This window comes from Dermacentor andersoni, chromosome 5 (genome assembly GCF_023375885.2).
Source record: "Dermacentor andersoni chromosome 5, qqDerAnde1_hic_scaffold, whole genome shotgun sequence".
NCBI classification, from domain to species: Eukaryota; Metazoa; Arthropoda; class Arachnida; order Ixodida; family Ixodidae; genus Dermacentor; species Dermacentor andersoni.
Window position 1 is genome coordinate 132,786,035 of NC_092818.1, and position 27,982 is coordinate 132,814,016.

A 27,982-nucleotide genomic window follows, 5' to 3' on the forward strand; every position below is an offset into this window, starting at 1 on the left:
GGAAGACTGCTACACCTTTCTTAAGCTTTTTAACGGTGTTTGAAACAGAGGATAGTTTAATTAATGGCCATGTAGCGCTCACATGAAGAAAATGCTGCTTGAAACATGATGAATATGAGAGCACTTTGTCGTAATATTTTCCCTCTTCTTCCCTTTCTTCTCCACATTTCAGACATTTGAAGGTCATGAATGTTCTGTGCTGAAGGTAGTCTTTTTGGCTCATGGGATGCAGCTTCTTTCAAGGTAAGTCTTGGCAGTTAAAATTGCACTCCAGTTGAGCACATATTACAAGATTGAAACACTGCTTCATAGTCAAAAATCAGCCCCATTTACACAGGCACACAGAAAATTAAAATTTTTGGTGTCACTATGTTCGGTATCAGAGAAAAGGATCATGACAAAGATATAAAAAAGAACCTACTGACTGACCCAAACCTCATTAATATAGTAGTGGCTGTACTTCTTTAACATCAATTTCAATTTACCTTGACAGATTGGATTTAAAAAAAATTGATGTAAACCCATGCCTAGGCTTTTCGAGCATTGCGGAAGTTGTCATCTGTGTTTTCATTATGCTTCTTTCTCCCACTCTCCCACACCGTAACGTGCTCATATGTACCAGTTGGAAATGCAGATTTTAAGCAGCCTACAAGAAACGCATGCCGACTCGGTTACTGCAGTGCAAATTCATGCATGTTTTCAAAGCTTTGCAAACTTCTTTTTGTCATGTTCACTTTTAGTGGTGCTGATGGCAACTTGAAGCTGTGGAATGTGAATGCCAATGAGTGCGTGCAGACATTGGACCAACATGAGGACAAGGCTTGGGCACTCGCTGTCAGCTCTGACGAATCTCTGCTCATCACCGGTGCAGCTGACTCCACCATTTTGGTCTGGAAGGTGTGGCAAGCTCTCGCTTTCTATCTTAGTTCCAACATGTCCAAACAGTGACATCAAGTTTTGTACGGGCCATTGCAGTACAAGTATTCATTACTGTGTTTGCTCATGTAAGGCTCTACGTGAGACTTTGTAAAAAGGAGAGTTGGTAGTGTTTGAGCATGGCTTTGAGTCAAGTCCCACTTGTGAATACAGATCTGCATAATAATTGAACCTGCTGTGTTTTGTTGCGCTTTCAGGATTACACGTCAGAGGAGAGGCAGGAAGCTTTGGCAAAGCAGGAGGAATTGATTTTACAGTGAGTGAAAATTCATTTTGCTCCAAGTCCATTTGAAAACAAGACTTGAAATGCTTGGCCTGAAAACAAGGCTTTTGCGTGGCGATTATGCCTCTCAGCTTTAAGTTGTGGCTAACATAGCACCCCCCCCTTTTTTTTACCCCCTCATTGCTATTTGATGATTTATTAGGGTATGCACATTACACAATATGACTGTCTCAAATTGCATCGTTTATAGAATTTCAGATTCTTCCAGTGAAGCATGAAAAAGCTCATACTTTTCTGTAGACACAAGCATAAGGCAGTTTTCGTGCACACACAATGCGAGTTTAAGGTGCATGGTGTAAGCTGAATTGTGCTATAAGCAGAATGGTTTTGGGGACCTAAATGTAGTTTTCTCACAGGTTTACTGCAGCTTTTCTGAGCTGAAATCATAAGATGGACAGATTTCCTGCTGCCTTTGTGCTTATCTTATGAGGCTTTCCAATGTCAGCGCACAAGTGCTGACAACTTCTCGAAAAGTGTTTTTGTAAGGACATTTTTAGAGCACTTCCACATGATGCTGTCTGCCCACTCAAAAATGCCATGAATAATAACCTTCTCAATGTGCAAATGGTTGTAGCAGTAAATGGCATGGCAAGATGAATAAATTAAAATGAATTAAAAGTAATAGAGTGCAGCAGTGGAGGGGTGGATGTTAAAACCAGCAATCTTTTGTTACGTTGCTCCAACCTCGCAGCTACCATGCATAGCATAACTTTTATGCACACTTTGTCCGGCTACTGATGTGTACAGGCAGTTACACAAATAAATTTCACTGAACAAGCGGGAACTCACGAAAGAAGTTCTATGCATTCACTATATAAGATGTACAAATGGCAACTGAGGCCAACTGCTACACATTCTGCTAGTAGCTCACATAATTTTTAGACTGAAGAAGAGTGCATGCAAGCTTCATTGCACTTTAGGGTGTGGTAAAACTTAATCAGGAAAACTTTATCAGCACACCTCATGCTTCACATGTGCACGTAGGCTAAATGTGTTTGTCTGTGATTAATTGGGTTGTATCTATCCTTCCTCCCTCTGTTCTCTTATTCAGGGAGCAGCAGCTTAGCAACTTGCTCAAGGAAAAGAAGTGGACTAAGGCCTTGCAGCTCGCACTTAGACTTGAGCATCCATTCAGGGCACTGAACATCATCAAGGGTGTGTGGTGGTGATTTGCAACATTTCTAAGCAGTGAATGCACATAGTTATGCAGCAAAAAATGGTTAGCACTAAAGGGGCCCTGAAGCACTATTCTAACTAATCGTAAAATGGCCCTGCTATTAAAGTATGTTTTCCCACAAATGTCATGCCGCAAAATTATTTCCAATCCTTGAACTGTAAGTGGAGTTATTGTACCAATACACCGCTTTCTCTCTCTCTCCTTTCATCTGCGCTAGCGCCCTGTAAGCTACACTGCGGAAAAGCCAAGAGGGAAAAGGGCCAGGCAAAAGTTGTGTTGCCACGAAAAAAGGGCTTGTAGTGGCACCAAGCTGCAGTCGCAGTAGACTACGCTACGCAGCACGCTATCTCTGAGGCCATGTGCAGCAGGCAAAGTGACTCGCAGTGCAAAGACGAAATGATTTTTCTGTCTTTTTGAAATTGCAGACATACATCCTTTTCATTTATTTAACTCAAAATTAGCTATTATATATATTACTGAGAATGTGCTCGCGATCATGAAATCGGCCAGTAGAGTTTGTGGGCCAACTGCTTTCAACGACAACATTGCAGGTGCGAGAGCAAACGACTGTTCACTGCTTTTGACACGACATTGTAAATTGCATGCAGTGCAATAATATTTGGCTCACATGTTCACGGGAGCCTCGTTAACAGATTGGCAATGTTTTTTTAATATGTTCAAAAATGCTTCAGGACCCCTTTAACTTGAAAGTCAGTTCAGTGTTTCTCATTCTATTGATGATTTTATGTGAATTACTGTACACTTAGCAAAAAAACTTGCATATGCGTGAACTGCTTCAGCTATGTTGAGCATAGGATACGTGTAATTATTTCAAGCTTAGCAAGTTTATTGTGTAACTAAAACAGTTCAAGGTTTATAAACGCTTCACTGTTTACATTTTTTGAATCTTCCAGCTTTGCCTCTTCTATTACAATTTAATGTTTATGCTGCCCATAGCCTGTTTGCCTTCTGATGAACCTTTTTCAAATAAAAGCAAATCACTCTGCAAGCTCTTATTGCAGCTCTTCTGTACAATTTGTTCGTGGTTTTTCAGTGGAGTAGTGCTTGTTTTCTTGTATTGTTGTCCCATACAGCCTGTTCTTTCTCTTCTCTAGAGATACTTCTGGAGGATGCATGTGATGAGAAGCTGACAAAGGCCTTGTCACCGCTGAGGGATGATCAAATAGGTGGGCCTGTTTTCCTAAAAATGGTCAAACGTCACGTGCGTAGCTGGAGCTGTGCTTCTGAATTTAGCAGTGCGTGTGAGCTCAATGTTATTTCAGTGTAACAATTGGGAGGAAGTAGAGAGGCAAGTCATTACTGAAGAAAGTTTACCCTGTCATTGGTGTCATATAGGTCATTATAGCATGTCGAGAATGACTCGTGAAGCTGCCTTGACAAAAGTGCATCAACCAACTGAAGCACTGGCCAGCGTGTCTAAACCACCCTATACTGGTTGGGCTTTTCTTTCATAGTGTGTTTTCTATCTTTCGTGCCAAGCATCTCAACTGTGGACACCACAACTTAACTTAAAGAAGTGTTGAGCACCAGATTGCAAGTTCAGTTCTTGGCCATGATGGTGGCTTTTCAGTGGGGTCAGGACATAAAAATACTTGTGCACTGAGCATTACGTTCATGTTAAAGAACCCTGGATGGTCAGATTTCTGGATCACATCACCACGACGTCTTATAGCCCCTGTGTTGCTTTAGCATGTTAAACATCATAAATGGACCAGTCATACTTTCTTGCTACACATTTCCAACACAAATTCTGTGAGTGAAACACAATGTTATAGTACTCATGATCTCAATGCCTTCTGTCTCAACAGACCTTCTGCTCAAGTTTGCATCCACATGGAACACAAACAGCAAGCACAGTGCAGCGGCCCAGGCAGTTCTCAATGTTGTGCTCAAATCGCACTCCCCAAAACATCTGCTGGGTATGCCCAACAGCCGTGCCAGCATTGAAGCTTTCATCCCCTACACAGGTCAGTTTCCACTTGTCACAAATGCCTCCAGATAACTGTGTCAGTTGTTTACTAAGCGCCACAGTTTGTGGGACCCCTTCTGTCGCCTTCTACACCTGCCAGGTCAAGTCTGTTGCGCACAGTGTCACATGACAGACGATGGAGATGTTTCACATGCAACACAGCCTCTGAAATTAAAGGCATACTCCCAGTCTTGGATGCTGAGTTGCTCATGATTTGTCCTATTAGCCATCATGTGGCAGCGTGCGTAATGAAGTTGATGCAGCAGGCATCGCAGGCAGTGGTAAAAGGCCCCATTATTGCAGCACTCCAAAGAAGAGTGTGAAAACTGATCAAACAACCTGTTAGAGTTTATGTAACCATTATGGACACAATCATAATTGTAAGCCCTAGGTTTAGGTTTCAGCAAACCTGTAATAATAAGTACAGATTTGTAGCAAAAGTTCAGACCATTGGTTTGTTTTACTAATCTGCCACTACAGAACCATGTGCAACCTTTAAATAATTAGTTGGTCACATGGATAACATTGGTTGCATAAAGGTCTCATGAATATATGTATCTTCAGCAATTCACATGCTCTAAATTTAATATATTTAAATTGATGTGCTTAATTGGTCACATGGTCCCATGCTTAATTAAATAGATAAAAAAAGGCTTGGAGGAAAGAAAATATGGGTCACAACATGCATTACTGCGTATGCCAGCTGCTGAATAATCATGGGTTGAGAGTTTAAGAAATACTGGTATGAGATCAAATATAAATAATGTATTGCACTTTGTGAAGCTAATATTTTCAGGTTGCATAAGCATGAAAACAAGCTGGTTTCAGAAGGCTAATATAAGCGGTGTGGGAATACAGCACAGATCGCTTATAGTGTGAGCTGCCTGAATTGTGAATTTGTGCACTGTAAAGAGTACTGCACTGTAACCAAAACAAAATTTTTCAAACGCTGTGAGTAACATGTAGATCAAGCAGATGTGTGTCTGGGAAGTGCATGCCCGGGATGTGCCCTCACTTTCATTGGCCCCCGCATGAATACAGTGGAATCTCTATAAATCGGAATCGATTAAACAGAACTGCCTCTTAAGTGGAACACCAGCCTCATGGTTGATTGGTTTTGCATTCATGCGATTGTATTCAGCTTTTGTCTCTCGGTAAATGGAACTCCTGATAAACGGAACCAATTTCTCTGGTCCCTTGAGGTTCCGTTTAAAGAGAGCCCATTATATATAGAGATCTGGCGCATGATCAAATGCACAAGCTGAACTGAAGACAACACGCTTGAAGCGGGATTCGCAGGTAATTATCTGGCAACAACAACAAATGCATATAGTGAAAGTTTGCGCGCATTCTGGTAGGAATGGCGAAAGCTCGCATTTGGACAGCGTTCCGAACTGATGAATTTGAATGATGCACTTTAAACTGACATTGTGATGGGTGAACAGGAAATTCACTCACTGCTTCAATCGATTTTTCTGCAGTGCTGGAGTTGTAAAGAAAACAACGAATTCATTTTACCATGGAAATTTGTTTGTACGGCCTGGCAGATAATTCAGACATTTTTGAGACCCTGCCCATGTCTGAAAATATCAGTCTGCAAATGTATGTACTTTCCGCACACAAAGTAAAGAGCTAGAACGTGACAATGCGCATGCATTCGGTGCGGATTGCACACCGTTGACAAGCAGCCCGAGCAAAAGTTTCTCCATTGCCTAGGCAACCCCTGAGTGCCTTCTAAGCCAGCACTCTGCCACCACGTCTTTTTTTTTCTCTATTCCTTGATTGTTCACTTGCTTTACGTGTCCTTCTCCTCCTCACCGTTATGCGCGTCGCTCTCCCCTTGGCTTGCGCACCTCGCTGAGAAGCGTGCTCATTACGTCGCGTGTCTATGGGATTTTTCAGCAACCACATCATAAGCAGTATTTCGTTTCATGCGGCTCCACTATAAGCAACGTTTGTCTACATTGAGTTCTATGGGAAGATAAACGGGAGTCAGGAAAGACTGTATTTTATACATTCCTGCACTATAAGCAGTTAAATTATAAGTTGTCTCAGCTGTATTGGAATACTATACGAATACAAATCAAGTAGCAAAAACTTGAATAATTCGATTCGTAAATCATATATATACTATTAGCTTTTTTATATTCATTATACTCCGTCAAAGACCTGGCCATGGTTCGTTGGTGTAAGGTTCATCCAGGTCGACAAGATCGATCGAAACAATTCCCATAGGTGACACGGAATGAGGGAATGGTGACAAAAGCGTGTATGGAAACTGTAAAGCATGTTTGATAGTAAAGCCGATTAGCAACCAAAGGCGTGCACATTGTATTGGATACGAATGTTCACACAAGCAGTTCAGTCTGCCTTAACACATACAAATTTGGCATGCACGTTCGTCGTTTACTTGCCGCTAGTTGCCTGTGGACCCAAACACTGTTTCAGCAGTAACCCGTAAAAACACATTAGCAACAAGCTGCTGGCCAATTTGCTCCTGGCTGAAGCGATAATGGGCTGCATGCTGTTGCGGAAAGCAACAGCGTGCAGTCCATTATCGCTTCGGCCAGCAGCACATTTTCGTCCCAACCACACTGCTAAGGCCATTAGGCATGATTGGTGCTGTTCCATTGGGTGTTGACAGCTGTGGTTGTGATGTAGTGCTGCATCGACGCAGATCTATTCGTGGTGACCACATACTCAGACAGCCAACAATCCACCTCACCAATGAAAGCGATTGTATAGAATGGCACCAACATTGTTCATGTCCACCATCTTTGCAACAAACTGTACGGCGGCATCAGAAATGTGGGTGCTGTTGGTTGGTGCACATTGGTACGTTCTCATAGCTTCAAGAAACTCATGACATGACTAGCTCCGGAGTTGCACATCATCATCGTCATCAGCCTATTTTATGTGCACTGCAGGATGAAGGCCTCTCCCTATAATCTCCAATTACCCCTGTCCTGCGCCAAGCGATTCCAGCTAGTGCCTGTGAATTTCTTAATTTTATCACCCTACCTAGTCTTCTGCTATCCTCGACTGCGCTGCCGTTCTCTTAGCACCCATTCTGTAATCCTAATGGTCCACCGGTTATCTAACCAACGCATTATGTGACCTGGCCAGCTCCATTTCTTTCTCTTAATGTTAATTAGAATATCGGCTATCCCTGTTTGCTGTTAACGTTATGCCTAACATTCTTCGTTCCATCGCTCTTTGTGCGGTCCTTAACTTGTTTTCGAGCTTTGTCAGTCTCCAAGTTTCTGCCCCATATGTCTGCACCGGTAGAATGCACCAATAGTACACCTTTCTTTTTAATGATAGTGGTAGGCTTCTAGTCAGGATCTGACAATGTCTACTGGATGCGCTCCAGCCATTTTTATCCTTGTGTAAGTTTCCTTCTCATGATTAGGGTCCCCTGTGAGTAATCGACCTAGGTAAACATACTCCTTCATAAACTCTAGAGGCTGACCGGCAATTCTGAACACTTGTTTCCTTGTCCGGCTATTGATCATTATCTTTGTCTTCTGCATATTAATCTTCAACCCCACTCTTATACTTTCCCTATTAAGGTTTGTTTTAACTATTAAGGTTAACTATTAACTATTAACTATAATTTAACTATTAAGGTTTGTTTTATTGTTTTAACTCGTCCCCAGTGTTGCTGAACGGGACAATGTCATCTGCAAAGTGAAGCTTGCCGTGATATTCACTGTTGATCCTTACTCCTAAGCCTTCCCAGTTTAATAGCTGGAATACTTCTTCTAAGCACGCAGTGAATAGCATTGGAGAGGTTGTGTCTCTTTGTCTGACCCCTTCCTTTATAGTTATCCTCCTACTTTTCTTGTGGAAAATTAAGGTAGCTGTGGAATCTCTGTAGATACTTTCCAAGATATATACGTAAGCATCCTGTACTCCTTGATTACATAATGCCTCTATGATTGCCGGTATCTCGACTGAGTCAAATGCCTTTTTGTAATCTATCAGAGCCATATATAGAGGCTGATTGCACGCTGTGGATTTCTCGGTTACTTGATTGATGACATTGATGTGATCTATTGTAGAGTATCCCTTCCTGAAACCAGCCTGTTCCCTTGGTTGGCCTTATTCTATTGGAGATTATCTTGGTGAATATTTTATATAATATTAGAAGTAAGCTAATGGGCCTATAATTTTTCAATTCTTTAACGTCTCCCTTTTTGTGGATTAGTATAATGTTGGCATTCTTCCAGTTCTCTGGGACCCTTGAAGTTGATAGACAGTTCGTATAAATGGCCGCAAGTTTTTCAAGCATTATGTCTCCACCATCTTTGATTAAATCGACTGGTAGTCCATCTTCTCCTGCCGCTCTTCCTTCTTTCATGTCTTGCAAGGCCGTTCTAACTTCATTGCTAGTTATAGGAGGAGCCTCTGTAACCTGTTCATTACTGCTTCGAATGGAGGTATCGTGGCTGCTTTGGGTACTGTACAGGTCAGTATAGAATTCTTCTGCTGCTTTTACTATATCTTCGAGATTGCTGATGATATTACCCTGCCTGTCTTTCATTGCATACATCTTGGTTTGTCCAAGGTGCAAGGGAATGGGCAGGACAGATAATGAGGAGGAAAGATAACCGATGGTCATTAAGGGTTACGGACTAGATTCCAAGGGAAGGGAAGCGTAGCAGAGGGCGGCAGAAAGTTAGGTGGGCGGATGAGATTAAGAAGTTTGCAGGGACATGGCCACAATTAGTACATGATCGGGGTAGTTGGAGAAGTATGGGAGAGGCCTTTGCCCTGCAGTGGGCATAACCAGGCTGCTGCTGCTGCTGCTGCTGATGATGATGATGATGATTTTGGTTTGTCCAGTGCCTAGTCACAGTGAGGGTGAAACTGTCATGTGACAGTGTGCTGACCATACGGCTACAGGCACATTTGAACAAACAGCGGGTGTATGTAGATGGAGCGTATTGCGTCGCGCGAGCTTGTTGTGGCCTTCGTGTTTTGAGAACCTTTTGATAGGTCGCAAACGATGCCAGACATGAAAAGGCGCCTGCTCCTTACCGTTAATGCCGGCCATGGTTGACCCACTGCACCAACGATGGCTATTGGTTGAACAGTCGTGCTGAGTCACATGACACACAGTCCGTGCTTTCGTCTGTCGCACACATTGACCCTAATGAGCTCACAATAAACCAAGGAACACACCTACCCCACAGATCCGAAAACTTCTGTTTCTTGGAGGAAAACTGAAAAGCAAGCTTTCCAAGCAATAGAAGATTGCCGTGAAGGACAGTGTGGCCCACTATTAAAATAAAAACTTTATTGGTATTTAGGGCAGGTTTACAATTTTTCAGCTTCAGAGAGAAAGAAGCACTTCATTCTATTGATAAACAAAAAATACTTTGCATATCTTTATATATGAACTGAACTGTAATCAGTGCTGGCTTACTAAATGGGTGTTCTCCTTAATAATGTAGGTCATACTGCACATCTCAGTACCTAGGTACCAAAGTTAGATAGCTAGCAACATTCTTTCTTTTGCAATGAGAATACAATCTCTTGAGCATAAGACTCTTTAAATCTACCATTTTGTATTTGCACTCCCCAAATAAATGTTTCTCAATGCAGAGCAGCCTGTTATTATAACAGCTCTGGCTGGCCTGAACAGAGATGACACCATTGGTCAGTTTTAGGCACTGTACTGTGAAAACCATAAAAAGGGAGATGGTAAAGGATGGAGGAAGTATAGCTTGCTTCCAGTAGGACAACGCTTGACTTGACTCAACCCAGAGAGCAGGCTGGCTCTAGGAAAGGAAATAAAGGGATAGAAGGAAGCTTGGGAAGAAGCTAAGGACTTTGCAACGTGCATTGGAGGTAAAAATTATAGGCATAACATTAGGAGACGGGTAGATAGTGGTGTGGATTAGAGAGCAAGCTGGAAAAGCCGATAGTATTCTAGTTGAGATTAAGAAGAAGAAATAGAGTTGTGCAGGCCACATAATGCGTTGGGCAGATAACTATTGGACACTAACTGAGTTACAGGATGCATGCAAAGGGAAGGGAAGCATACCCTAGAATGGCAGAGAAGTAATTGGTGGGATGAAATGAGGAAATTTTCAGGCATAACATGGTGTCAGCTTGTGCAAGCCATGGTAATTGGAAATCGATGGGAGAGGTGTTCATCATTGAAAATATAATTGATGATGATGATGATGACTGTAAAAGCGGTACTGAGTGGTGGGTATACAAGTTTGGTGACCATATAACAAGACAGTGTACTATGTCAACATAGATTCAAATGTGACCAAGTCCAAAATGACTAATATGCATGGCAGCATTTCCAACGTTGCCTACTCTTGTAACGGTGACTTCATTCTAGATATGAAATGGATCCTGAATGCTTAGAAATTGGCTACACAGTAATTGTATGTTGGCTTCTCAGGTAATCGTGGGTAATAGGCACTGTGATAATTTTTCTCTTCTTACTTCATGTTATGCTGATGGTACAAAAGTACAGATGCACATTAAGACAAAAACATTTTGATTGGAATGTGAGCCAGGCCCTGACCTGGCTGTTTAACTCTTGCATTGAATTTAAGCTTGTTCTGCAAGCTGTGTGTATATTTGTTTTGAAGCCTCTCTTTTTTTTCATTCATTTGCAGCCATTGAAATGTTCAATGTCCGGTTTAAGTGAGGGCATTTAGTATTAGTCCAGTGCTATACGAATAACATTTTCTATGTGCTCACGTTTGTTGCTTCATCTGAGAAAAAGGTATGTTAATAAACACTAATGTAGCAGGTGAAGCACTAAATAAACAGGCACTTTGCATTCAAAATGAAGATCGAAGCAAAATAATGTGAATGCTTCTTGCATGCCTATTTCGGAATGCTACACAGAGGACCATGTGTTTGTCAATACTTTTACAACTGAAAAGGGTTTCAGAAAGCGTTCTGGTTAGGTGAAGGAGCGTGCCATACACATCGTGCATTGTATTCCACAGAGCGGCACTTTCAGCGGATAAGTAGACTCAAGCAGCAGGCAATGTTCTTGGAGTACCTGTGGTGCAACATGAAGCTTGCAGGACTCAACACAGGGTGCGTACTCTATGCACATATAAAGTCACATTATACGCTGCATTCATATTGGTCTCGCTGAAGCACAGAGAAACCTCAATATAATTAAAGTTTCATGGGATTGGCAAATAAGGCTATTGAGATATGCATGCAGCATTGACTTTTCTCGAATGTTTTTCTTCAGACAAGGAAACTTCCCTTGTAGTATGCAAAACTTAGAAAGAAGGAAGGAGGCGATAGGACAGGGTGTGCTTGTCCTGTCGCTTTCTTCCTTTGCACATTAAAACAGAATTTGTTTTCTTATCTGGAGTAATGTTTCACCAACCAACTCAAAGCTACCACCCTTTTGGAATGTGTTTGTCTTCTTTTTTTGCAAGGTCTTTAGGTGTCAACAGTTTTTTGCAACTCACTTATTACTGCTCTGAATAAAGAAAATAATTTTTTAAATAAGTGTAAATTAGCAAATCTATTCATTTGTTTATAGAATATTTAATATTCACCTGCCCATAATAACATGTGCTCTATGGCAGTCATGGCTTTGTTCACGTTTTGCTATATCACAACATTTAGTGTGTGTATAAAAGTACATGTTACAGTGATTTACCCTTTGTGGAAAGCTCTAATAGCACATACATTGTGCTACAAATTTCTGCAAACCTTGTCCTTTTCAGAGAGCCAAGACCTGAATAAAGCATACCTGAGCTGTTCAGAACAGTTGCTGTATGTGATCGAAGATTATAAATAAAATGTATATTTTATAAATATTTTTTAGGTGTAGTGTTGGCTGCATTTTCTGGTGATTGATGTACACTCCGTGCCATAAATATGTAGAGGTTTACAAATGAAAACAAAATATCTGGAAACTAATTGTTGCTTTGTGTTATCCTCCGGATGCAGTTTTCTTTATTAAAGTAATATAAACAATTCATCCAGATAGAAAAAGAAAGAGATGACTTGAGCAAGGGATAACTGAATGGCATGTAAGCGGTTCAAGGGGTTGGAAGTTTGAACACTGTTGCATCGGATCAAGTGGAAGCTTTATGTATGTGCAAATTCTAATTTTTCTATTTAAATATGTACGTCTGAAACCCATAAATGCTCTGATTATACATCCATTGAACCGATCAATGAAATTTCTTGCATTTAAAAAGAAAGCCTTGATACTTCTGCTTGTAAAAAGTAGGACATGAATTTAAGACCTCAAAGCTTTTCCAAAAACATTTAAAAAATTTAAGGCATTAAAAAAAAATCCAGCAAAAAGTTTATATATTCATAACACAGCACAAAAACCACATATCAGTTAAGTGCAGTGGACAAATTAGACATACTTAATGAGTTTGCAGCTTATGGGAATTTGTTACAATGTTTACAAAAGTTTAGCATATGTCCTTCTCGCAGATTAGTGATACAGTATATTTCAGAAAAGTGTATAGGGTCCTTAATTTTCGGGTAAAATTTGATAGTCCTGATTTTCTCACCCCAAACTAACTTATGCAAACCAGTTTAAAGCCAATTTATACAAATCGTTGATGTTGAGACGTTGGCAACTGTCTTTGATTAAAGAAGGGTGGTTGATTTGTCTAGTTGGTATACGAAAAATTGTGTTGCAAGAGTGTATGCTAGTGAACAGGATGACATTTGACAGGGTTGAAAGGCCTGACGGGTCTATAGCACAAATACTCCCAGTGCAATGATAATGCATGCGAACAAGGGCTTGTAAGATAAGGAAACGCATCACACTTCCTGTGAAGCATGCCCATGTGCCCTGCTTTTTGTATGTTTTCCGTTGTTTAAATGTGCAAAGACCAAATTAAAAAAGATTGCCAAACCTGTCTGTTTTCTTTGTGAATGTCGTGTTTTCGTTGTGAACAAGGCTTTGCAGAGATGACTTCGTCACACGATTTGCAACTAGCTTCTTTTGGCACATGTTACTGTGAAGATTTTCCTTGTTTCAGTAAAATTTTTGTTTCCAAAAGGAGCCCATTGCTTGTTTTAATTGTTTGTAAAAGTAAACACAAAAGTCACAAATTCTAAAATACCAAACAAAACTTCTGATTTCCCCCCACTTTTGAAAACGGGGAATATGGCACTGGAGCCCCGACCAACATCACTCGAGTACAGAAAGCCGCTTGAAGCCCTGATAATGGGGGTCTGGCCTCTCCACCAGCTTCACTAAGAGTCTTGGCCACATTGGTTCTTCAGGCCACTTATCAAGGGTTTGTATATAGCACCCAGGGTCTACTCGGTTCCAGCTGATAAATATCCCCACCTCTACAAGTCTGAAATAGTCTTTCGAGACTTGATCTGGGCATTGATTCGGACTACTTGGTCTTTCATACCAGCAACCTCAACAGTGGAATTGAGGTTCCCAGTATATTAAAGACTGCTTTCATTTATTTGGCCATGAAAGCTGTTCTCATGGTGAAAAAAATAGAGGCAGCATGAAGTGTTCGCTTCCTCGCTGCCAGCGTTGTGACAGCGAGTGCTCGTGGTCATCAAGTGAGATGTTTTTTTATATTTGCGTGTGTGTGCATGACGCCATGTTTGTCATATCTACCGGTGGGGGGAGGCGTTCCCCCCCCCCCCACAGTCGGAAGTTAAAAGTATACAACATACAAAACAGCAGTTGTCTCAATAATGAACAAGCTCAAAACGAGCATCCGAACCACATAACAGTTAATAAGAAACTCCCGATAACAATGCGAAGCACGTAGCGCTGCCCGCATACGCTTCCCGGTAAAGATTACTGTTGCGCAAGCTGCCACGGCGACGGCAGCTTGCGACGTGGCAAGTGACGTCCCTAGCCTCTCGTTCATTAAATAACCAGCCTAGAAACTGATTTCAATGTTTTTTCAGCATAGCTGTGGGCGTCGGAGTGCTGTCCCTAGCCTCTCGTTCATTAAATAACCAGCCTAGAAACTGATTTCAATGTTGTTTCAGCATAGCTATGGGCGTCGGCTACAATTGCTATCATGACTCTAAAATAGCATTGCTACCATTACTCTAAAGCCATAAAGCATTGCGTACCGCCCTCAGCAGTTTCAGATGTGGTGTTCAGCAGCTTCGCTGGACATCCGCTTTCGCAGGGCGTGGATGGCTAGCCATTTTGTTTATTTGTGCGTTTCGTATTGAAACAAAACCTGTGCTGTATGTGCGCTTCACGACTCTGCCTTACAGGGGTATGAGCCATTGCTACTTACTGGCCCTGCATAGCTGCCGGGATCGACCCACCTGGCTTCTTTGTCGACGTGACGGACGCGAAAAAATCCCGGGATCCTAGCTATAGACAGCTTCGCTGTAAAATTCGCCGTTTATCTGCGTGCTTCAATGCGAACGACTTTTGTAAGCATGGCGGTGCTATGACAGTACACGGTATGCAAGAAAAACGTATTCCAAATCTTCTGCATTGGTGTCATGAAGCGGCACATGGTTTCACGCTGTTAGGCACTGTAAGGGAGGTCGGGCGCCCGTCTTCAGCATAATTCAAAGGTTCCGCGTAAATATTGTTTCGCTTGTGGTTAAAATTATAAATCGGTTCACGTCTTCTTCTTTGATGCTAGGGCTTCAAAGAAGGCTGTATTCTTGGCCTAACCTGTGCTGCGGCATATCTTCAGCTTGAGTCCATAGAGTAAATTTCTTTAAATATTTCAAATCGAGCGTAGAAATAAATTTAAACATAAACTTTTGCGATTTATATTAATAACAAAAGAATTTATCTTAACAGAAACTATACTGACAACCTGAACAACCGCATCTTACAAAAATCCAGGCAACTTTTTTTGTTCGCGTTAGAGGAAAACTGGCTGCAGAGGTTGGCAGCATGCACTGCTCAGAGGTAACCGTCGCCGGGGCGTAGACTTGAACATCATCATCATCATCATCAGCTTAGTTGCGCCCACTGCAGGGCAAAGGCCTCTCCCATACTTCTCCAACTACCCCGGTCATGTACTAATTGTGGCCATGTTGTCCCTGCAAACGTCTTAATGTCATCCGCCCACCTAACTTTCTGCCGCCCCCTACTACGCTTCCCTTCCCTTGGAATCCAGTCCGTAACCCTTAATGACCATCGGTTATCTTCCCTCCTCATTACATGTCCGGCCCATGCCCATTTCTTTTTCTTGATTTCAACTAAGATGTCATTTACCCGCGTTTGTTCCCTCACCCAATCTGCGCTTTTCTTATCCCTCAACGTTACACCTATCATTCTTCTTTCCATAGCTCGTTGCGTCGTCCTCAATTTCAGCAGAACCCTTTTCGTAAGCCTCCAGGTTTCTGCCCCATACGTGAGTACTGGTAACACACAGCTGTTATAGACTTTCCTCTTGAGGGATAGTGGCAACCTGCTGTTCATGATTTGAGAATGCCTGCCAAACGCACCCCAGCCCATTCTTATTCTTTTGGTTATTTCAGTCTCATGATCCGGATCCGTGGTCACTACCTGCCCTAAGTAGATGTATTCCCTTACCACTTCCAGTGCCTCGATACTGTTACGTTTCGCCTACAACGCGCGCTAATGCCGGCGCGGATGCAACGGACGCCGGGGCTTTGTTCAAAGCGGCGGACATTTTGGCCCGTCCGACGCCGCCGCGACGCCTACCCGCCAAGCGTGTCCAGGCGTGTTTCAGTGCCACGTGTCTTCGTGTGTGCGTGTGTGTGTGTGTGCCCTCGCTTGTCAAAGCGCGGCAGCCGGGGAGCGGAGTTCCCCGAAGGAGGGGCCTGGAGGTCTCTCGGCTCAACCGCTCGCGCCGTCGTGGGCCCCTGCTGCGCCGTCCCGTGACCTTCATCCCGTGACCTTCCCTCCTTCCCTTTTGGACCGCGACGCCGAGAGTATAAGAGCAGCTGCCCCCGGACGCCAGGGGAGAGGCTCCGATTTGTACTGTTGAGTTACGTGCTCTCCCGTCTCTCCACTTCGGTCGACCTGACCGGCCGCTCTTTTGCTATGTTAGAATAAACAAGTTGTTCTGTTACCAGTCTTCTCATGCTTTGCCGGGACCTTCGGATGCTTCCAGTGCCCCAGGCCGCCAGGCCAACGCTACCCTTGGGGCTTGCGACCCATTGGCAATAACGGGCGTCAGCACCGAGACCCCAACAACTCGTGCCAGCGGTACGATTCCAACATCTGGTTGCCAGCGGTGAGATCGCGACAACGGAGGCCAGCAGCGAAGAGATGCGGTTGACTGTATGCTGAGCAGCTCAACGACCATCCGGGAGCAGCGCAACGAGCCCTGTGTGATGACTGGTTGCCTGCAGCGGAACGACTGCGCTGAAGTCTTGGCTGCGAGGTTTGGTGAGTGCGGGACTTTCTTCTTCTGAGTTTTGCCAGGCTTTTGTTAGTGTTAGAAACAGAGCTGGTAATTGTGGTTGTCGTTGCTACCGGGTTAGTTTGCGGCAAGACAATAGTGGACAGTAGAGAAAGCAGCATTCAGAGCAGCCATGGATTTGAAGTCGTTGCGCAAACCGAAATTGCTAGAGCTTGCGAGAGAGTTGGGTCTGGATGTCTCAGACAAACTCAGAAAACCAGAACTGCTAAGGGCTATTCTTGAGTTAGAAGCTGAGGATGACGAGCTGTCGGAATGCCTTGAGACCATTGAGGAGAGGGAGACGGCAAAAAGACAGGAGCAGGAACGTAAAGAACAGATAGAACGAGAGCAACAAGAGAAAGAAAGAGAGCGCGACCGTCAACACGCGTTGGAAATGAAGCGTCTCGAGTTAGAGATGGAACGCGCTCGTAATGGAAGTCAGGCACACGGTGCAGGAGAACGAGTATTGTTCAAAATGACTGACCTGATGCGGCCGTTTAAGCTTGGAGAGGACATTGGTTTGTTCCTGGTTAACTTTGAGCGAACGTGCGAGAAGCAGGGGTTCTCTCGGGAAACGTGGCCACAGCGCTTGCTCACTTTGCTACCCGGCGAGGCGGCCGACGTAGTCGCTCGCTTGGAGAGAGAGGAGGCAGAGGATTTCGACAAAGTGAAATCGAGTCTGCTAAAAAAGTACCGGCTGTCAGCGGAGGCGTTCCGTCGGAAGTTTCGGGAAAATGAGAAAGGCAGAAGTGAGTCATATACAGAGTTTGCGTACAGGCTTATGTCAAACATGCAGGAGTGGCTCAAAGAAGAGAAAGCGTTTGGTGACCACGAGAAAGTTCTGCAGTGTTTCGGGCTAGAACAGTTTTATAGTCGGTTACCTGAGAACGTGCGGTACTGGGTCTTGGATAGGCCAGACGTTAGTACGGTGGCTAGAGCCGCTGAGTTAGCCGAGGAGTTTGTGACGCGTCGGGCTCGTGGAGCTAAGGATGGTCAAAAGGGTGAATTTGGCTCCAAGTTTGAGAGGCCAAAGTTCACGCCCATGAGAGCAAAGGGGGACACACGTAGTTCGGATGCGAGTGAAAGCAGTCCGACCGAACGTAAGGAGACGGCGGCAACCGAAGCCGAACGCAGAAAGCGGTTCGAGATGAGGCAAGCGCGCCTGTGTTATACGTGCCAGAAGCCGGGTCACTTTTCGGCGCAGTGCCCAGAAACAAAACCAAAAGTCGTGTTTTTTTCATTAGGCAGCACTGACGAGAACATCAAGCTTCTCGAGCCTTACATGCGAGACCTCCTCGTGAACGGGAAAGAGTGCCGAGTGCTTCGCGATACCGCAGCCACGATGGATGTAGTTCATCCCTCTTACGTAGAACCCGATATGTTCACGGGCGAGTGCGCATGGATCAAGCAAGCAGTGGAAGCTCATAGCGTGTGTCTGCCGGTAGCAAAAGTGCTTATTGAAGGACCTTTCGGAGCACTTGAGACGGAGGCCGCAGTGTCATCTATGCTGCCCCCCCAGTACCCGTACCTATTTTCGAACAGGTCCGATCACCTCCTGCACGAGAAGGGGCTTTTGTTTGGTGAGGCTAGCGTTCAGGCCTTAACCAGATCGAAGGTTCGGGAGCTCGCTGCAAAGGCGGTGGTTGTGGGGTCGACGTTGTTGAACGATGAAAAAGGGTCAGAGGCGCAGCAAGCTAGTATTCAGAGCACGCCCGAACGGGATAAAATTGAGCCTGTAGCGTTAAAGGCACCAGATACTGGAGAGGAAATTTCCGATGCGGGAAAGTTAGAAGAGCTTCCGGTCGAGCTTCCGGGACTAGGCTCAGTGACAAACAGGAAAGACGCCGATCAAGTCATTAGTGACTTAATAAGTAAAGCATCGCTGTCGCCTGAGCAGAAAACAGAACTACACCAGCTCTTACAAGAGTTTCAAGGTCTGTTCTCTGAGAGGCCTGGTAGGACTTCTGTCCTTACTCATGACATAGAACTTACCTCCCCAGAGCCAGTACGATCCAAGGCGTACCGGGTGTCACCCCGCCAGAGCGATATTATGGAGGCTGAGGTAAAGAAAATGCTACAGCTCGGTGTTATTGAAGCGGGTGAGAGTGATTATACCTCCCCTTTGATTTTAGTTGAGGTACCGGGCAAGGAACCTCGTCCTTGCGTCGACTACCGCAGGCTTAATTCCATCACTAAGGATCAAATTTATCCGATCCCTAACATCGAGGAGCGCCTTGAGAGAGTGAGTAGCGCTCAGTTTATTTCCACCCTAGATCTTGTCAGGGGTTATTGGCAGGTTCCACTTACAGAAGAGGCTAGTAGGTATGCGGCGTTCATTTCACCAATGGGGACATTCCGTCCTAAAGTTTTGAGTTTTGGTTTGAAGAACGCGCCATACTGCTTTTCAAGCCTCATGGATAAAGTGTTGCGGGGACAGCAAGAATTCGCTTTACCGTATCTAGACGACGTAGCGATATTCTCCGCATCCTGGCCTGAACATATGGCGCACTTGCGGGCAGTGCTAACCCGCCTGCGCGATGCGGGCTTGACAGTCAAGGCTCCCAAGTGCCAGTTAGCACAGGCCGAGGTTGTCTACCTCGGACACGTGATTGGTCGGGGTCGTCGCCGCCCCTCTGAAATAAAGGTGGCCGCTGTGCGAGACTTCCCGCGACCGCGCACGAAGACCGATATTCGGTCGTTCTTAGGTGTCGCCGGCTACTATCAGAGGTACATCCCCAGGTACTCTGATATCGCGGCTCCCTTGACGGATGCTCTAAGAAAGACAGAGCCGCAAACAGTCGTCTGGGAGGAGACGAAGGAAAGGGCTTTTAGCGCCCTAAAGAGCGCCCTAACAAGCCAGCCGGTGCTACGATCGCCCGACTACACAAAAGGGTTCGTTGTTCAGTGTGATGCTAGTGAGCGAGGCATGGGCGTTGTACTGTGCCAACGGGAAAATGGAGAAGTAGAACACCCCGTCCTGTATGCTAGTCGTAAGCTGACCAGTCGTGAGCAGGCGTATAGCGCCACCGAGAAAGAGTGTGCGTGTATCGTGTGGGCCGTTCAGAAATTGTCATGTTACCTAGCCGGCTCGAGGTTTATCATTGAAACGGATCACTGCCCTCTCCAATGGCTGCAGACCATCTCTCCCAAAAATGGCCGCCTCCTGCGCTGGAGCCTCGCTTTGCAACAATATTCCTTTGAGGTGCGTTACAAAAAGGGGAGTCTCAACGGTAACGCCGATGGCTTAAGTCGAAGCCCCTAACGTGGGAATCAGCCTCAAAATTGCTTGTTACTGATGTTTTTCTTCCTGAGGCAGGATTTTTTTTTAACTTATTGCTTTTGTGTAGTGTTTCAAAGTGATGATGTGCTTTTTAGTGCAATTTTTCCGATTTATGGACGCGTTCTGAGTGCTGCTAAACTACTGTAAGGAACTAGGCAGCAGTATAAAAGGGGAAAGAGCCTGGCAGGGCTTAGTGAGGGTTGTGCCGTGCTTGCTGACTGAGCGGTTGACTTTCGGCGTAGTTCTAACGCTTGCCGGAAACGAGAACAAAAATGTCAACTCTCCCGAAGTCACTTTGCAGTGTCCTGTGTGCACCTGAACGTGAGAACGAGGCCTTCTCTGTGCGCTGCGCTCAAGAAACGCCCAAGGACGCCCAACTTCGGTTATGAGCATCATCGAGCGACATCCCTCCGGACAGCGGATGCAGTCCCCTGACCTTCGGGATCTCCTTCCCCCGGCGGGGCGGTCTGTTACGTTTCGCCTACAACGCGCGCTAATGCCGGCGCGGATGCAACGGACGCCGGGGCTTTGTTCAAAGCGGCGGACATTTTGGCCCGTCCGACGCCGCCGCGACGCCTACCCGCCAAGCGTGTCCAGGCGTGTTTCAGTGCCACGTGTCTTCGTGTGTGCGTGTGTGTGTGTGTGCCCTCGCTTGTCAAAGCGCGGCAGCCGGGGAGCGGAGTTCCCCTAAGGAGGGGCCTGGAGGTCTCTCGGCTCAACCGCTCGCGCCGTCGTGGGCCCCTGCTGCGCCGTCCCGTGACCTTCATCCCGTGACCTTCCCTCCTTCCCTTTTGGACCGCGACGCCGAGAGTATAAGAGCAGCTGCCCCCGGACGCCAGGGGAGAGGCTCCGATTTGTACTGTTGAGTTACGTGCTCTCCCGTCTCTCCACTTCGGTCGACCTGACCGGCCGCTCTTTTGCTATGTTAGAATAAACAAGTTGTTCTGTTACCAGTCTTCTCATGCTTTGCCGGGACCTTCGGATGCTTCCAGTGCCCCAGGCCGCCAGGCCAACGCTACCCTTGGGGCTTGCGACCCATTGGCAATAACGGGCGTCAGCACCGAGACCCCAACAACTCGTGCCAGCGGTACGATTCCAACAATACCTATCGTAAACTGCTGTTCTCTTCCGAGACTGTTAAACATTACTTTAGTTTTCTGTAGATTAATTTTCAGACCCACCCTTCTGCTTTGCCTCTCCAGGTCAGTGAGCATGCATTGCAATTGGTCTCCTAAGTTACTAAGCAAGGCAATATCATCAGCGAATCGCAAGTTGCTAAGGTATTCTCCATCAACTTTTATCCCCAATTCTTCCCACTCCAGGTCTCTGAATACCTCCTGTAAACATGCTGTGAATAGCATTGGAAAGATCGTATCTCCCTGTCTGACGCCTTTCTTTATTGGGATTTTGTTGCTTTCTTTGTGGAGGATTATGGTGGCTGTGGAACCGCTATAGATATCTTCCAGTATCTTTACATATGGCTAATCCACACCCTGATTCCGTAGTGCCTTCGTGACTGCTGAGGTTTCGACTGAATCAAATGCTTTTTCGTAATCAGTGAAGGCTATATGTAAGGGTTGGTTATATTCCGCACATTTCTCTATCACCTGATTGATAGTGTGAATATGGTCTATTGTTGAGTAGCCTTTACGGAATCCTGCCTGGTCCTTTGGTTGACAGAAGTCTAAGGTATTCCTGATTCTATTTGCGATTACCTTAGTAAATACTTTGTAGGCAACGGACAGTAAGCTGATCGGTCTATAATTTTTCAAGTCTTTGGCGTCCCCTTTCTTATGGATTAGGATTATGCTAGCGTTCTTCCAAGATTCCGGTACGTTCGAGGTCATGAGGCATGGTGTATATAGGGCGGCCAATCTTTCTAGGACAGTGTTCCCACCATCCTTCAACAAATCTGCTGTTACCTGATCCTCCCCAGCTGCCTTCCCCCTTTGCATAGCTCCCAAGGCGTTCTTTACCTCTTCCGGCGTTACTTGTGGGATTTCAAGTTCCTCTAGACTATTCTCTCTCACCTTATCGTCGTGGGTGTTACTGGTTCTGTATAAATCTCTATAAAACTCTTCAGCCGCTTGAACTATCTCATCCATATTAGTAACGATATTGCCGGCTTTGTCTCTTAACGCACACATCTGATTCTTGCCTGCTGCTGAATATTTAAAGAGGGCTTCTACTCACAAGCCCTGCTCTTGCGGGAAAGGCAGCTTTGCTGTGCCTTTGCAAATTCCATATACTACATTCGTTGTCAGAAGGAACGAAGGCATCGCCGCCCCACAGGAGCTGACCCTGAGATTTCTCGGTGGTTCACCCTTGCATTCGCTATGCTTGAAAACTGCGCATAAGGTGAACTCTTGCCTTCACCCTCCGGAGCTTTGCAGCTCCTGGATGTCTACGGCGCCACAGGAAACTGACAGGGCTGAGCAGTTCTCACGCTCCTAGTGACTTCGTTTCTGAACGAAGGTTTCGTGAGTGCAGTCTATTAGCGGCGAGAATTAGGAGTGGCGCCCTCTCACGTGTGACGTCACCGCCAGGGCGCCGCTCGCTCCGTCTCGCTCGGCGGCCGCGCGCGCTCGTTCCCTTCGTGTATGCTTGAGGTATGGGTGGCTCGAGCCGCACTTATTGAAGGGTATGTCGGCTTCTTTCTGCTGCCATGCCTGAACCACAGTTCCTTCTCCTAAAGCACGTGAGTCAATAAAATTTGGGGCTTGGAAATCGCAAGCTATGTAGCGTTGAACGGGGCTACTGGTTTTACAATGCATATATGCGCCGTGTCTGTCCATAACTTTTGCGTAAAAAGAATGTCTGCAAATTCAATACGCGAAGTTGTGTACGATGCTTGGCTAAACACTTAAAATTCTCTTAGAACTTAGCTATGAGAGACATTGCATTTTACATGAAAGAAACATCTTGGTAATTGGCGTCAGCATGTTATCCATGTTAGAAAGACATTGCCCAGCGAAGCTGTCATCATGATTCTTATTTCTGTGGTAGTTCTAGCCAAATATATTAATGCGTAAAAGAAAGAGTTAGGCGCCCATTTTTTATGAAAAAGTTTGCTGCTAGTTTCACCCCTCTCTGAAACAGGCCTCCAAAAAACGAAACGCTCATGGCTGATAACACGATGGTGCGTCATGTAGAGTATTTACATACTTAATTCGCAAATACCATAGTAGCAATCACGCGAGAGAAATGTTTCGTTGTTAAGATCGAGAGCCAACCAATTGCAAGCGATGAAGTGTTTCATAGTGGCCCTCAGTAGCCTTTATCGACAATATGACCCACCCATCACGCAACGGTAGCACGCAACGGTAGCAACCGACTGTCGGTATGGCGAGGCACGCTTTGTTCGTGAAACCCATCAGTTCACTACAATTTCGAATTGAAACCATAAAGCATTTTTTTTTTACAGCGCCAATTGGAATGGCTAAAATATTCTCGAGCTACTACAGCGCAGCTTAGATTGCCTAGAAAAGTAAAATTTAAGCACTTTCTGTCTCACCATGTCTCGATCCAGCGCTGTTTAATTATGCAAACGGAGAACTATTCGCTTCGCCGGTACATAAAAGAGAACCTCGCCCAACTGCAGGCAAAATAAAGTTTGCTCCAATCTAATGGCAAACCTTCATAAAGAAAACACCACAAGACTTACATATATATTCACTTGATTTTTGACCCTCCACAGGGGAATCATATCTTCAATATGTCCCATACTACTACTGATTGACGCTTCGACTTCTTTCTGGCTGCAGCCATACGGCCCAAAAGGCAAAGCGGTAATTTATGGCTGCTGAAAGCAGCAGCGTGCATCTATTAGATACCGGGAAACGGCGAGAGGAAATTATGCATTATAAATAAGGCACCCCATTACGCCTTGCCCGCTGCTGCGGAACGGATGAGTCCGGTTTGAAGTTTTAGCATAGCAGAGACCGACTAGCGCAGACGCACCTGAGAACATCGTGCGCTGATGGATTCATCTTGTGAAGCTCTGGTCAGCCTTAATGCACCATGAACGCTCTTGTGTCGCATGACTCTTTTTTATCGAACAACGAGCAAGAAACATGTTTACACCGATACGGAATGGAGTTAGGTCTGCTTACGCCAGAGTGACTGGTCGCGTCTACGCGTATATGCGCCCACACTATCGCAGAGCTAATCCATGTTATCCTGGCACGGTGCATAAGATATTTGCTGAATGCTTGCGCTTGGATCAAATGCGACACATTTCCAGTTTGCTTGCCGAAATAAGATGTAACCGGCGTGAAAACCACAGAGTGTTATGCTGGACACAGTAACAGCCAAACGGGGTCCACGATGCGCAAGGCATAGGTAAACGGAGTTACACGTAATGTTGTGAAAAGGGTTGGCTACTCCTAAACTGCCGGCACGTATGTGTGCTCAGTCAGGACACCGGAAGGCACCACCGACGTGTCTGTGTACGTTTAATACCCAAAGGCCCCCTAGTAAGGGCGGTACGTATATTCGCTTGTGTCTGACCAGCTGTGTTCTCAACGTTCCAGAGTTCAGGACCATCAGTGAGCTCAACGAAAGCAGGCAACAGATTCATGTCCTCGCTAACTTATATAATCTCAAGCGGGGCTTGTTCCCTAGAGTCAATACACAAAACTGGCCCTGTGCAGTTTCGCACCCACCGTACAATTGTCAAGCTTGAACGAAAAAAAAAATACACACGTGGCTAAGAGAAATGCCTGCGCATACAAATTACGCGTAAGTTTTTCACTGACGTGTATGCAGGCAGCGTTCCTGTCAGAGTTCGGAAATGCAGCAAGCGCGAAGGCACCCTGCAAGTGCCAGGAGATGTTTGCTGCAGTGGCAAACTTGAACCGGACAAGGACACAGCAATGTCGAATCTCCGATAGCAAAGTGGGAGCTGCTCCGAGTAGAGTTATTTCGGATGGAACGAAGCGGTTCAAGGCAATGCCGGGTCGCTACGAACTTCGGTCTCTCGAAGTCCTCCCACGATTACATGCGTGATATTCGTGTATGTTCGTACGCAAAAGCGGAACGGCAGTACGGAGCGATCTGCATTTGACAGCCAGCACATGACTGCACAGCACACAATGTACGGAAGCGCGTCGAAGTGGCAGGTGAGAACAAACTTGAAAATTCACAGTAGCACAAACAGAAAGCACGCCGTAATCTTTTCGACACCATTTCGACAGCGCGCACACATCGAGGCAATAAATTACGAGAATACTAATCAAGAAAGAACTACACAGTGCTGAGCCGAGTTAAAAATGAAGTATCGCGGCTAGTTTGTTTGTCACACGTGGAAGGCATTGTTCAGTTGTGTGATATGGTTCTGCGGACTCTCGTGCCGTGGTCGTCGGTCAGCGAACAAACAATTGTTTTTGCCCAGGAGTTTCGTTCAAATCACCGCGCAGTTCCTACCACTTCGCATCGCTGCACCATGCTCGCAGTGAAAGGCCTCCGCGAACTCTTGGACCACGGCGAGCGGGCCGTTGCACATGCGCCTGCCATCGCGGCTGCCGCACTGTACGATGCACCAGAATATCAGGAGCATCTGCGCGTCCGTCAGCGCCTCGTAGCCGTGTAGCCTGGTCGGTCTCCCGTTGCTGCTCGAATTGACCAGCGCCCTCAGCAGCGTCCGTACCGACGTCACCCCCTTGATGAGGTGCATTTGGTGTGGTGCGATATGACTGAGGAGCACCTGCCTGTTGAAGAAACAAGCCAGCTTGTGGGTGAAGGTCAACTGGAGCCTGCTGTCGTACGTTCGCACGTTGTCCAGGATCACGGATGATAAAGCATACGCCACTTCGTTTCCGAGGATAGCGTACTTCGCCGCTGCAATCGTGTCGACGCCGTAGAACGGCATCTCTAAGGCCACGGGAAGCAGCATGAATCGCCCACGGTCATAGGTGGAGATGCGCCCGTTGACGGTGTCCACGAAGTGAACCGCACTCGTATTACCTTTAACTGACCGCCTGTGCTCGGTGACCAGCCGTATGTTCTCGAAGACGTTCTCCCCCATGTCCGGAAAGTGCTGGTCCATATCGCCTAACGTGTCGGCCTCGTTCACCTTCACCATTTCCAGAGACTGCTCCAGCCATTCGTCCTCGAGCACGTTCTTCGGCACAACGCTGGCCCACGTCGAGCCGGCCAGTCGCTCTCGAAAAGTCGCCTGCACGGCGGACTCCACGCTCAGGACGTCGGTGAGCACGTCCTCGGTCACCTCGTGTCGGAGATGTTCCACGACCAGTGCGACGCCGACGTATCTATGCGCGACGTCCGCGCAGAAAAGCATGTGGCCTCTACCTGCCCACGCGTCGCCCATGAAGTAAAGCGCGGCCAGCTGCCGACTCGCGAGCAGGGAGAGCGCTTGCGCGACGGCCCAGCCGACGTAGTAAGCCATGGCACTCTCGCTCTGGGACGTCACCAGCCTGAAGAAGTGCTCGAAGAACTCGTAGTACTCGATGGTGAAAGTGAACGGGCCGAGTTCGGAAGTGTTGAACGCGGCCCCGAGCAGCTTTTCCCACTCGCTCGCGGTGACGACATCGAATGACAAGCTGGCCATGGTCGCCGAAGTGATATTCTCCAGTGGGTTAGAGTACGGAACAGAGAGCGCGGCGGTCAGGTTGGGCACTATTTTCTTCTCGAGCTCCGTCAGCTCATCGTAGGAGGGCGTCTCGGCAGCGTCTTGTTGGAATGCGGCCGCCATAGCGTCGTAGTACTGTTTGTAGGGGTTCTGTTTGGCTTCGCTTTCAAGCATCAGTTGCCTCTGTCGCAGCAGCGACGCATAGAACGACGACGGCCGCACGGTCATGTGCCCTCGGCGTGTCGCTACGAACTCCAGCACACTGGCCCAACTCCAGCCGGCCGACATCGAGAGGAATATGGGTAGAAGACGCGATGCGTTGCTGAGCCGGGGCCAGTGGACCCCGAAGGTGACCAGCAGGTCTCGCGCCTCGGTCGCGTGGCTCGCGTTGTGAATGTAGGCGCGCGCGCAGGACTGGTACAGCCCGGCGGCTTTTTCCACGACCGTCTGCCCTTTCGGCGGCACGCTTAGATGGAGTGCTCTCGTTGCCACCTTGGTCATGAACCTGCAGTACGCAGTGTTCGCAATGTAACATGTTGAGCCAGTCTGCGAAGACAAAACGCACGCAGCAATTCAGATAGAATCCTCAGTATCTGCTGTCAGCCACTCTGAGCGAAGGTTTGCACACCCTACCCGAATATAATTTAGCGCATTGCTGCGTCTCGGCTAGGTACAATATGCAAGCAGCGCGTGTTCTCTGTGCTCCCTCTAATGGCGCGCAGATAGTGTTTGTTATATTGCCAAGGAGACAGGACTGTATCAGTTTTCAGCTTCTGTACATTCGAGGTTGTTTTCAGGCAAAATGTGAAGTTTTTATGAGGTTAACCCGTTGCTATCACAAACTTCCTGGCTTAATTGGATCGATCTATACGGCTCCATTCTGGCGGCGGTCCTTGAGTCGAGTTCTGAACGAAGAATAATCTTTCATATGTATGGAGTATGCGCTGCACATAAATATCAGAATTCTTTCCCTTTGTGACGTTCTGCTACAGTCGAGAAAAAATTTCCTTTCATGAACTCCATACAGTCGACTCCCGTTAATTCGACGTATCGCTTAATTTGAACGCACCGGAAAGTCCTTGCGAGAAACCATATGAAAGGAAAACTCGTTCATAGCTTCGACGCGAAAGCGTACCCCTTTGGTTATTTCGACTCCCGCCGGGACGCCATCATTCTCGTAGCGATCTCTAAAAACGTGAAAAAAAAATTTGTTAACGTGGAAGCATTGGGTAGTTGGTTAGACATTCAACCGGAATAAGCGCTAAAGCCACGGACACAGGTGCTCGTGGAAACCGATACGTTGCGGTGACTAACAATTGATGTAATATTGCGACGGACGAAATTTTAAATACTCTAGAATTAACGCATCGT

General features: G+C 46.1%; 1 protein-coding gene across 1 annotated transcript in view; it reads left to right on the forward strand.

Annotated features, from left to right (window-relative positions):
- Window positions 1–12,209, forward strand: part of LOC126531184 (transducin beta-like protein 3) — a 35,513-nt gene extending 23,304 nt beyond the window's left edge. Inside the window, exons 15-22 of the mRNA XM_050178610.2 lie at window positions 173–243; window positions 741–897; window positions 1,134–1,192; window positions 2,271–2,374; window positions 3,512–3,583; window positions 4,226–4,384; window positions 11,370–11,463; window positions 12,114–12,209. Of these exons, the coding sequence (XP_050034567.1) occupies window positions 173–243; window positions 741–897; window positions 1,134–1,192; window positions 2,271–2,374; window positions 3,512–3,583; window positions 4,226–4,384; window positions 11,370–11,463; window positions 12,114–12,132 (735 nt within the window). The 3' untranslated portion in view covers window positions 12,133–12,209. The remainder of the gene's footprint in view (window positions 1–172; window positions 244–740; window positions 898–1,133; window positions 1,193–2,270; window positions 2,375–3,511; window positions 3,584–4,225; window positions 4,385–11,369; window positions 11,464–12,113) is intronic.
- Window positions 12,210–27,982: the final 15,773 nt, after the last annotated feature.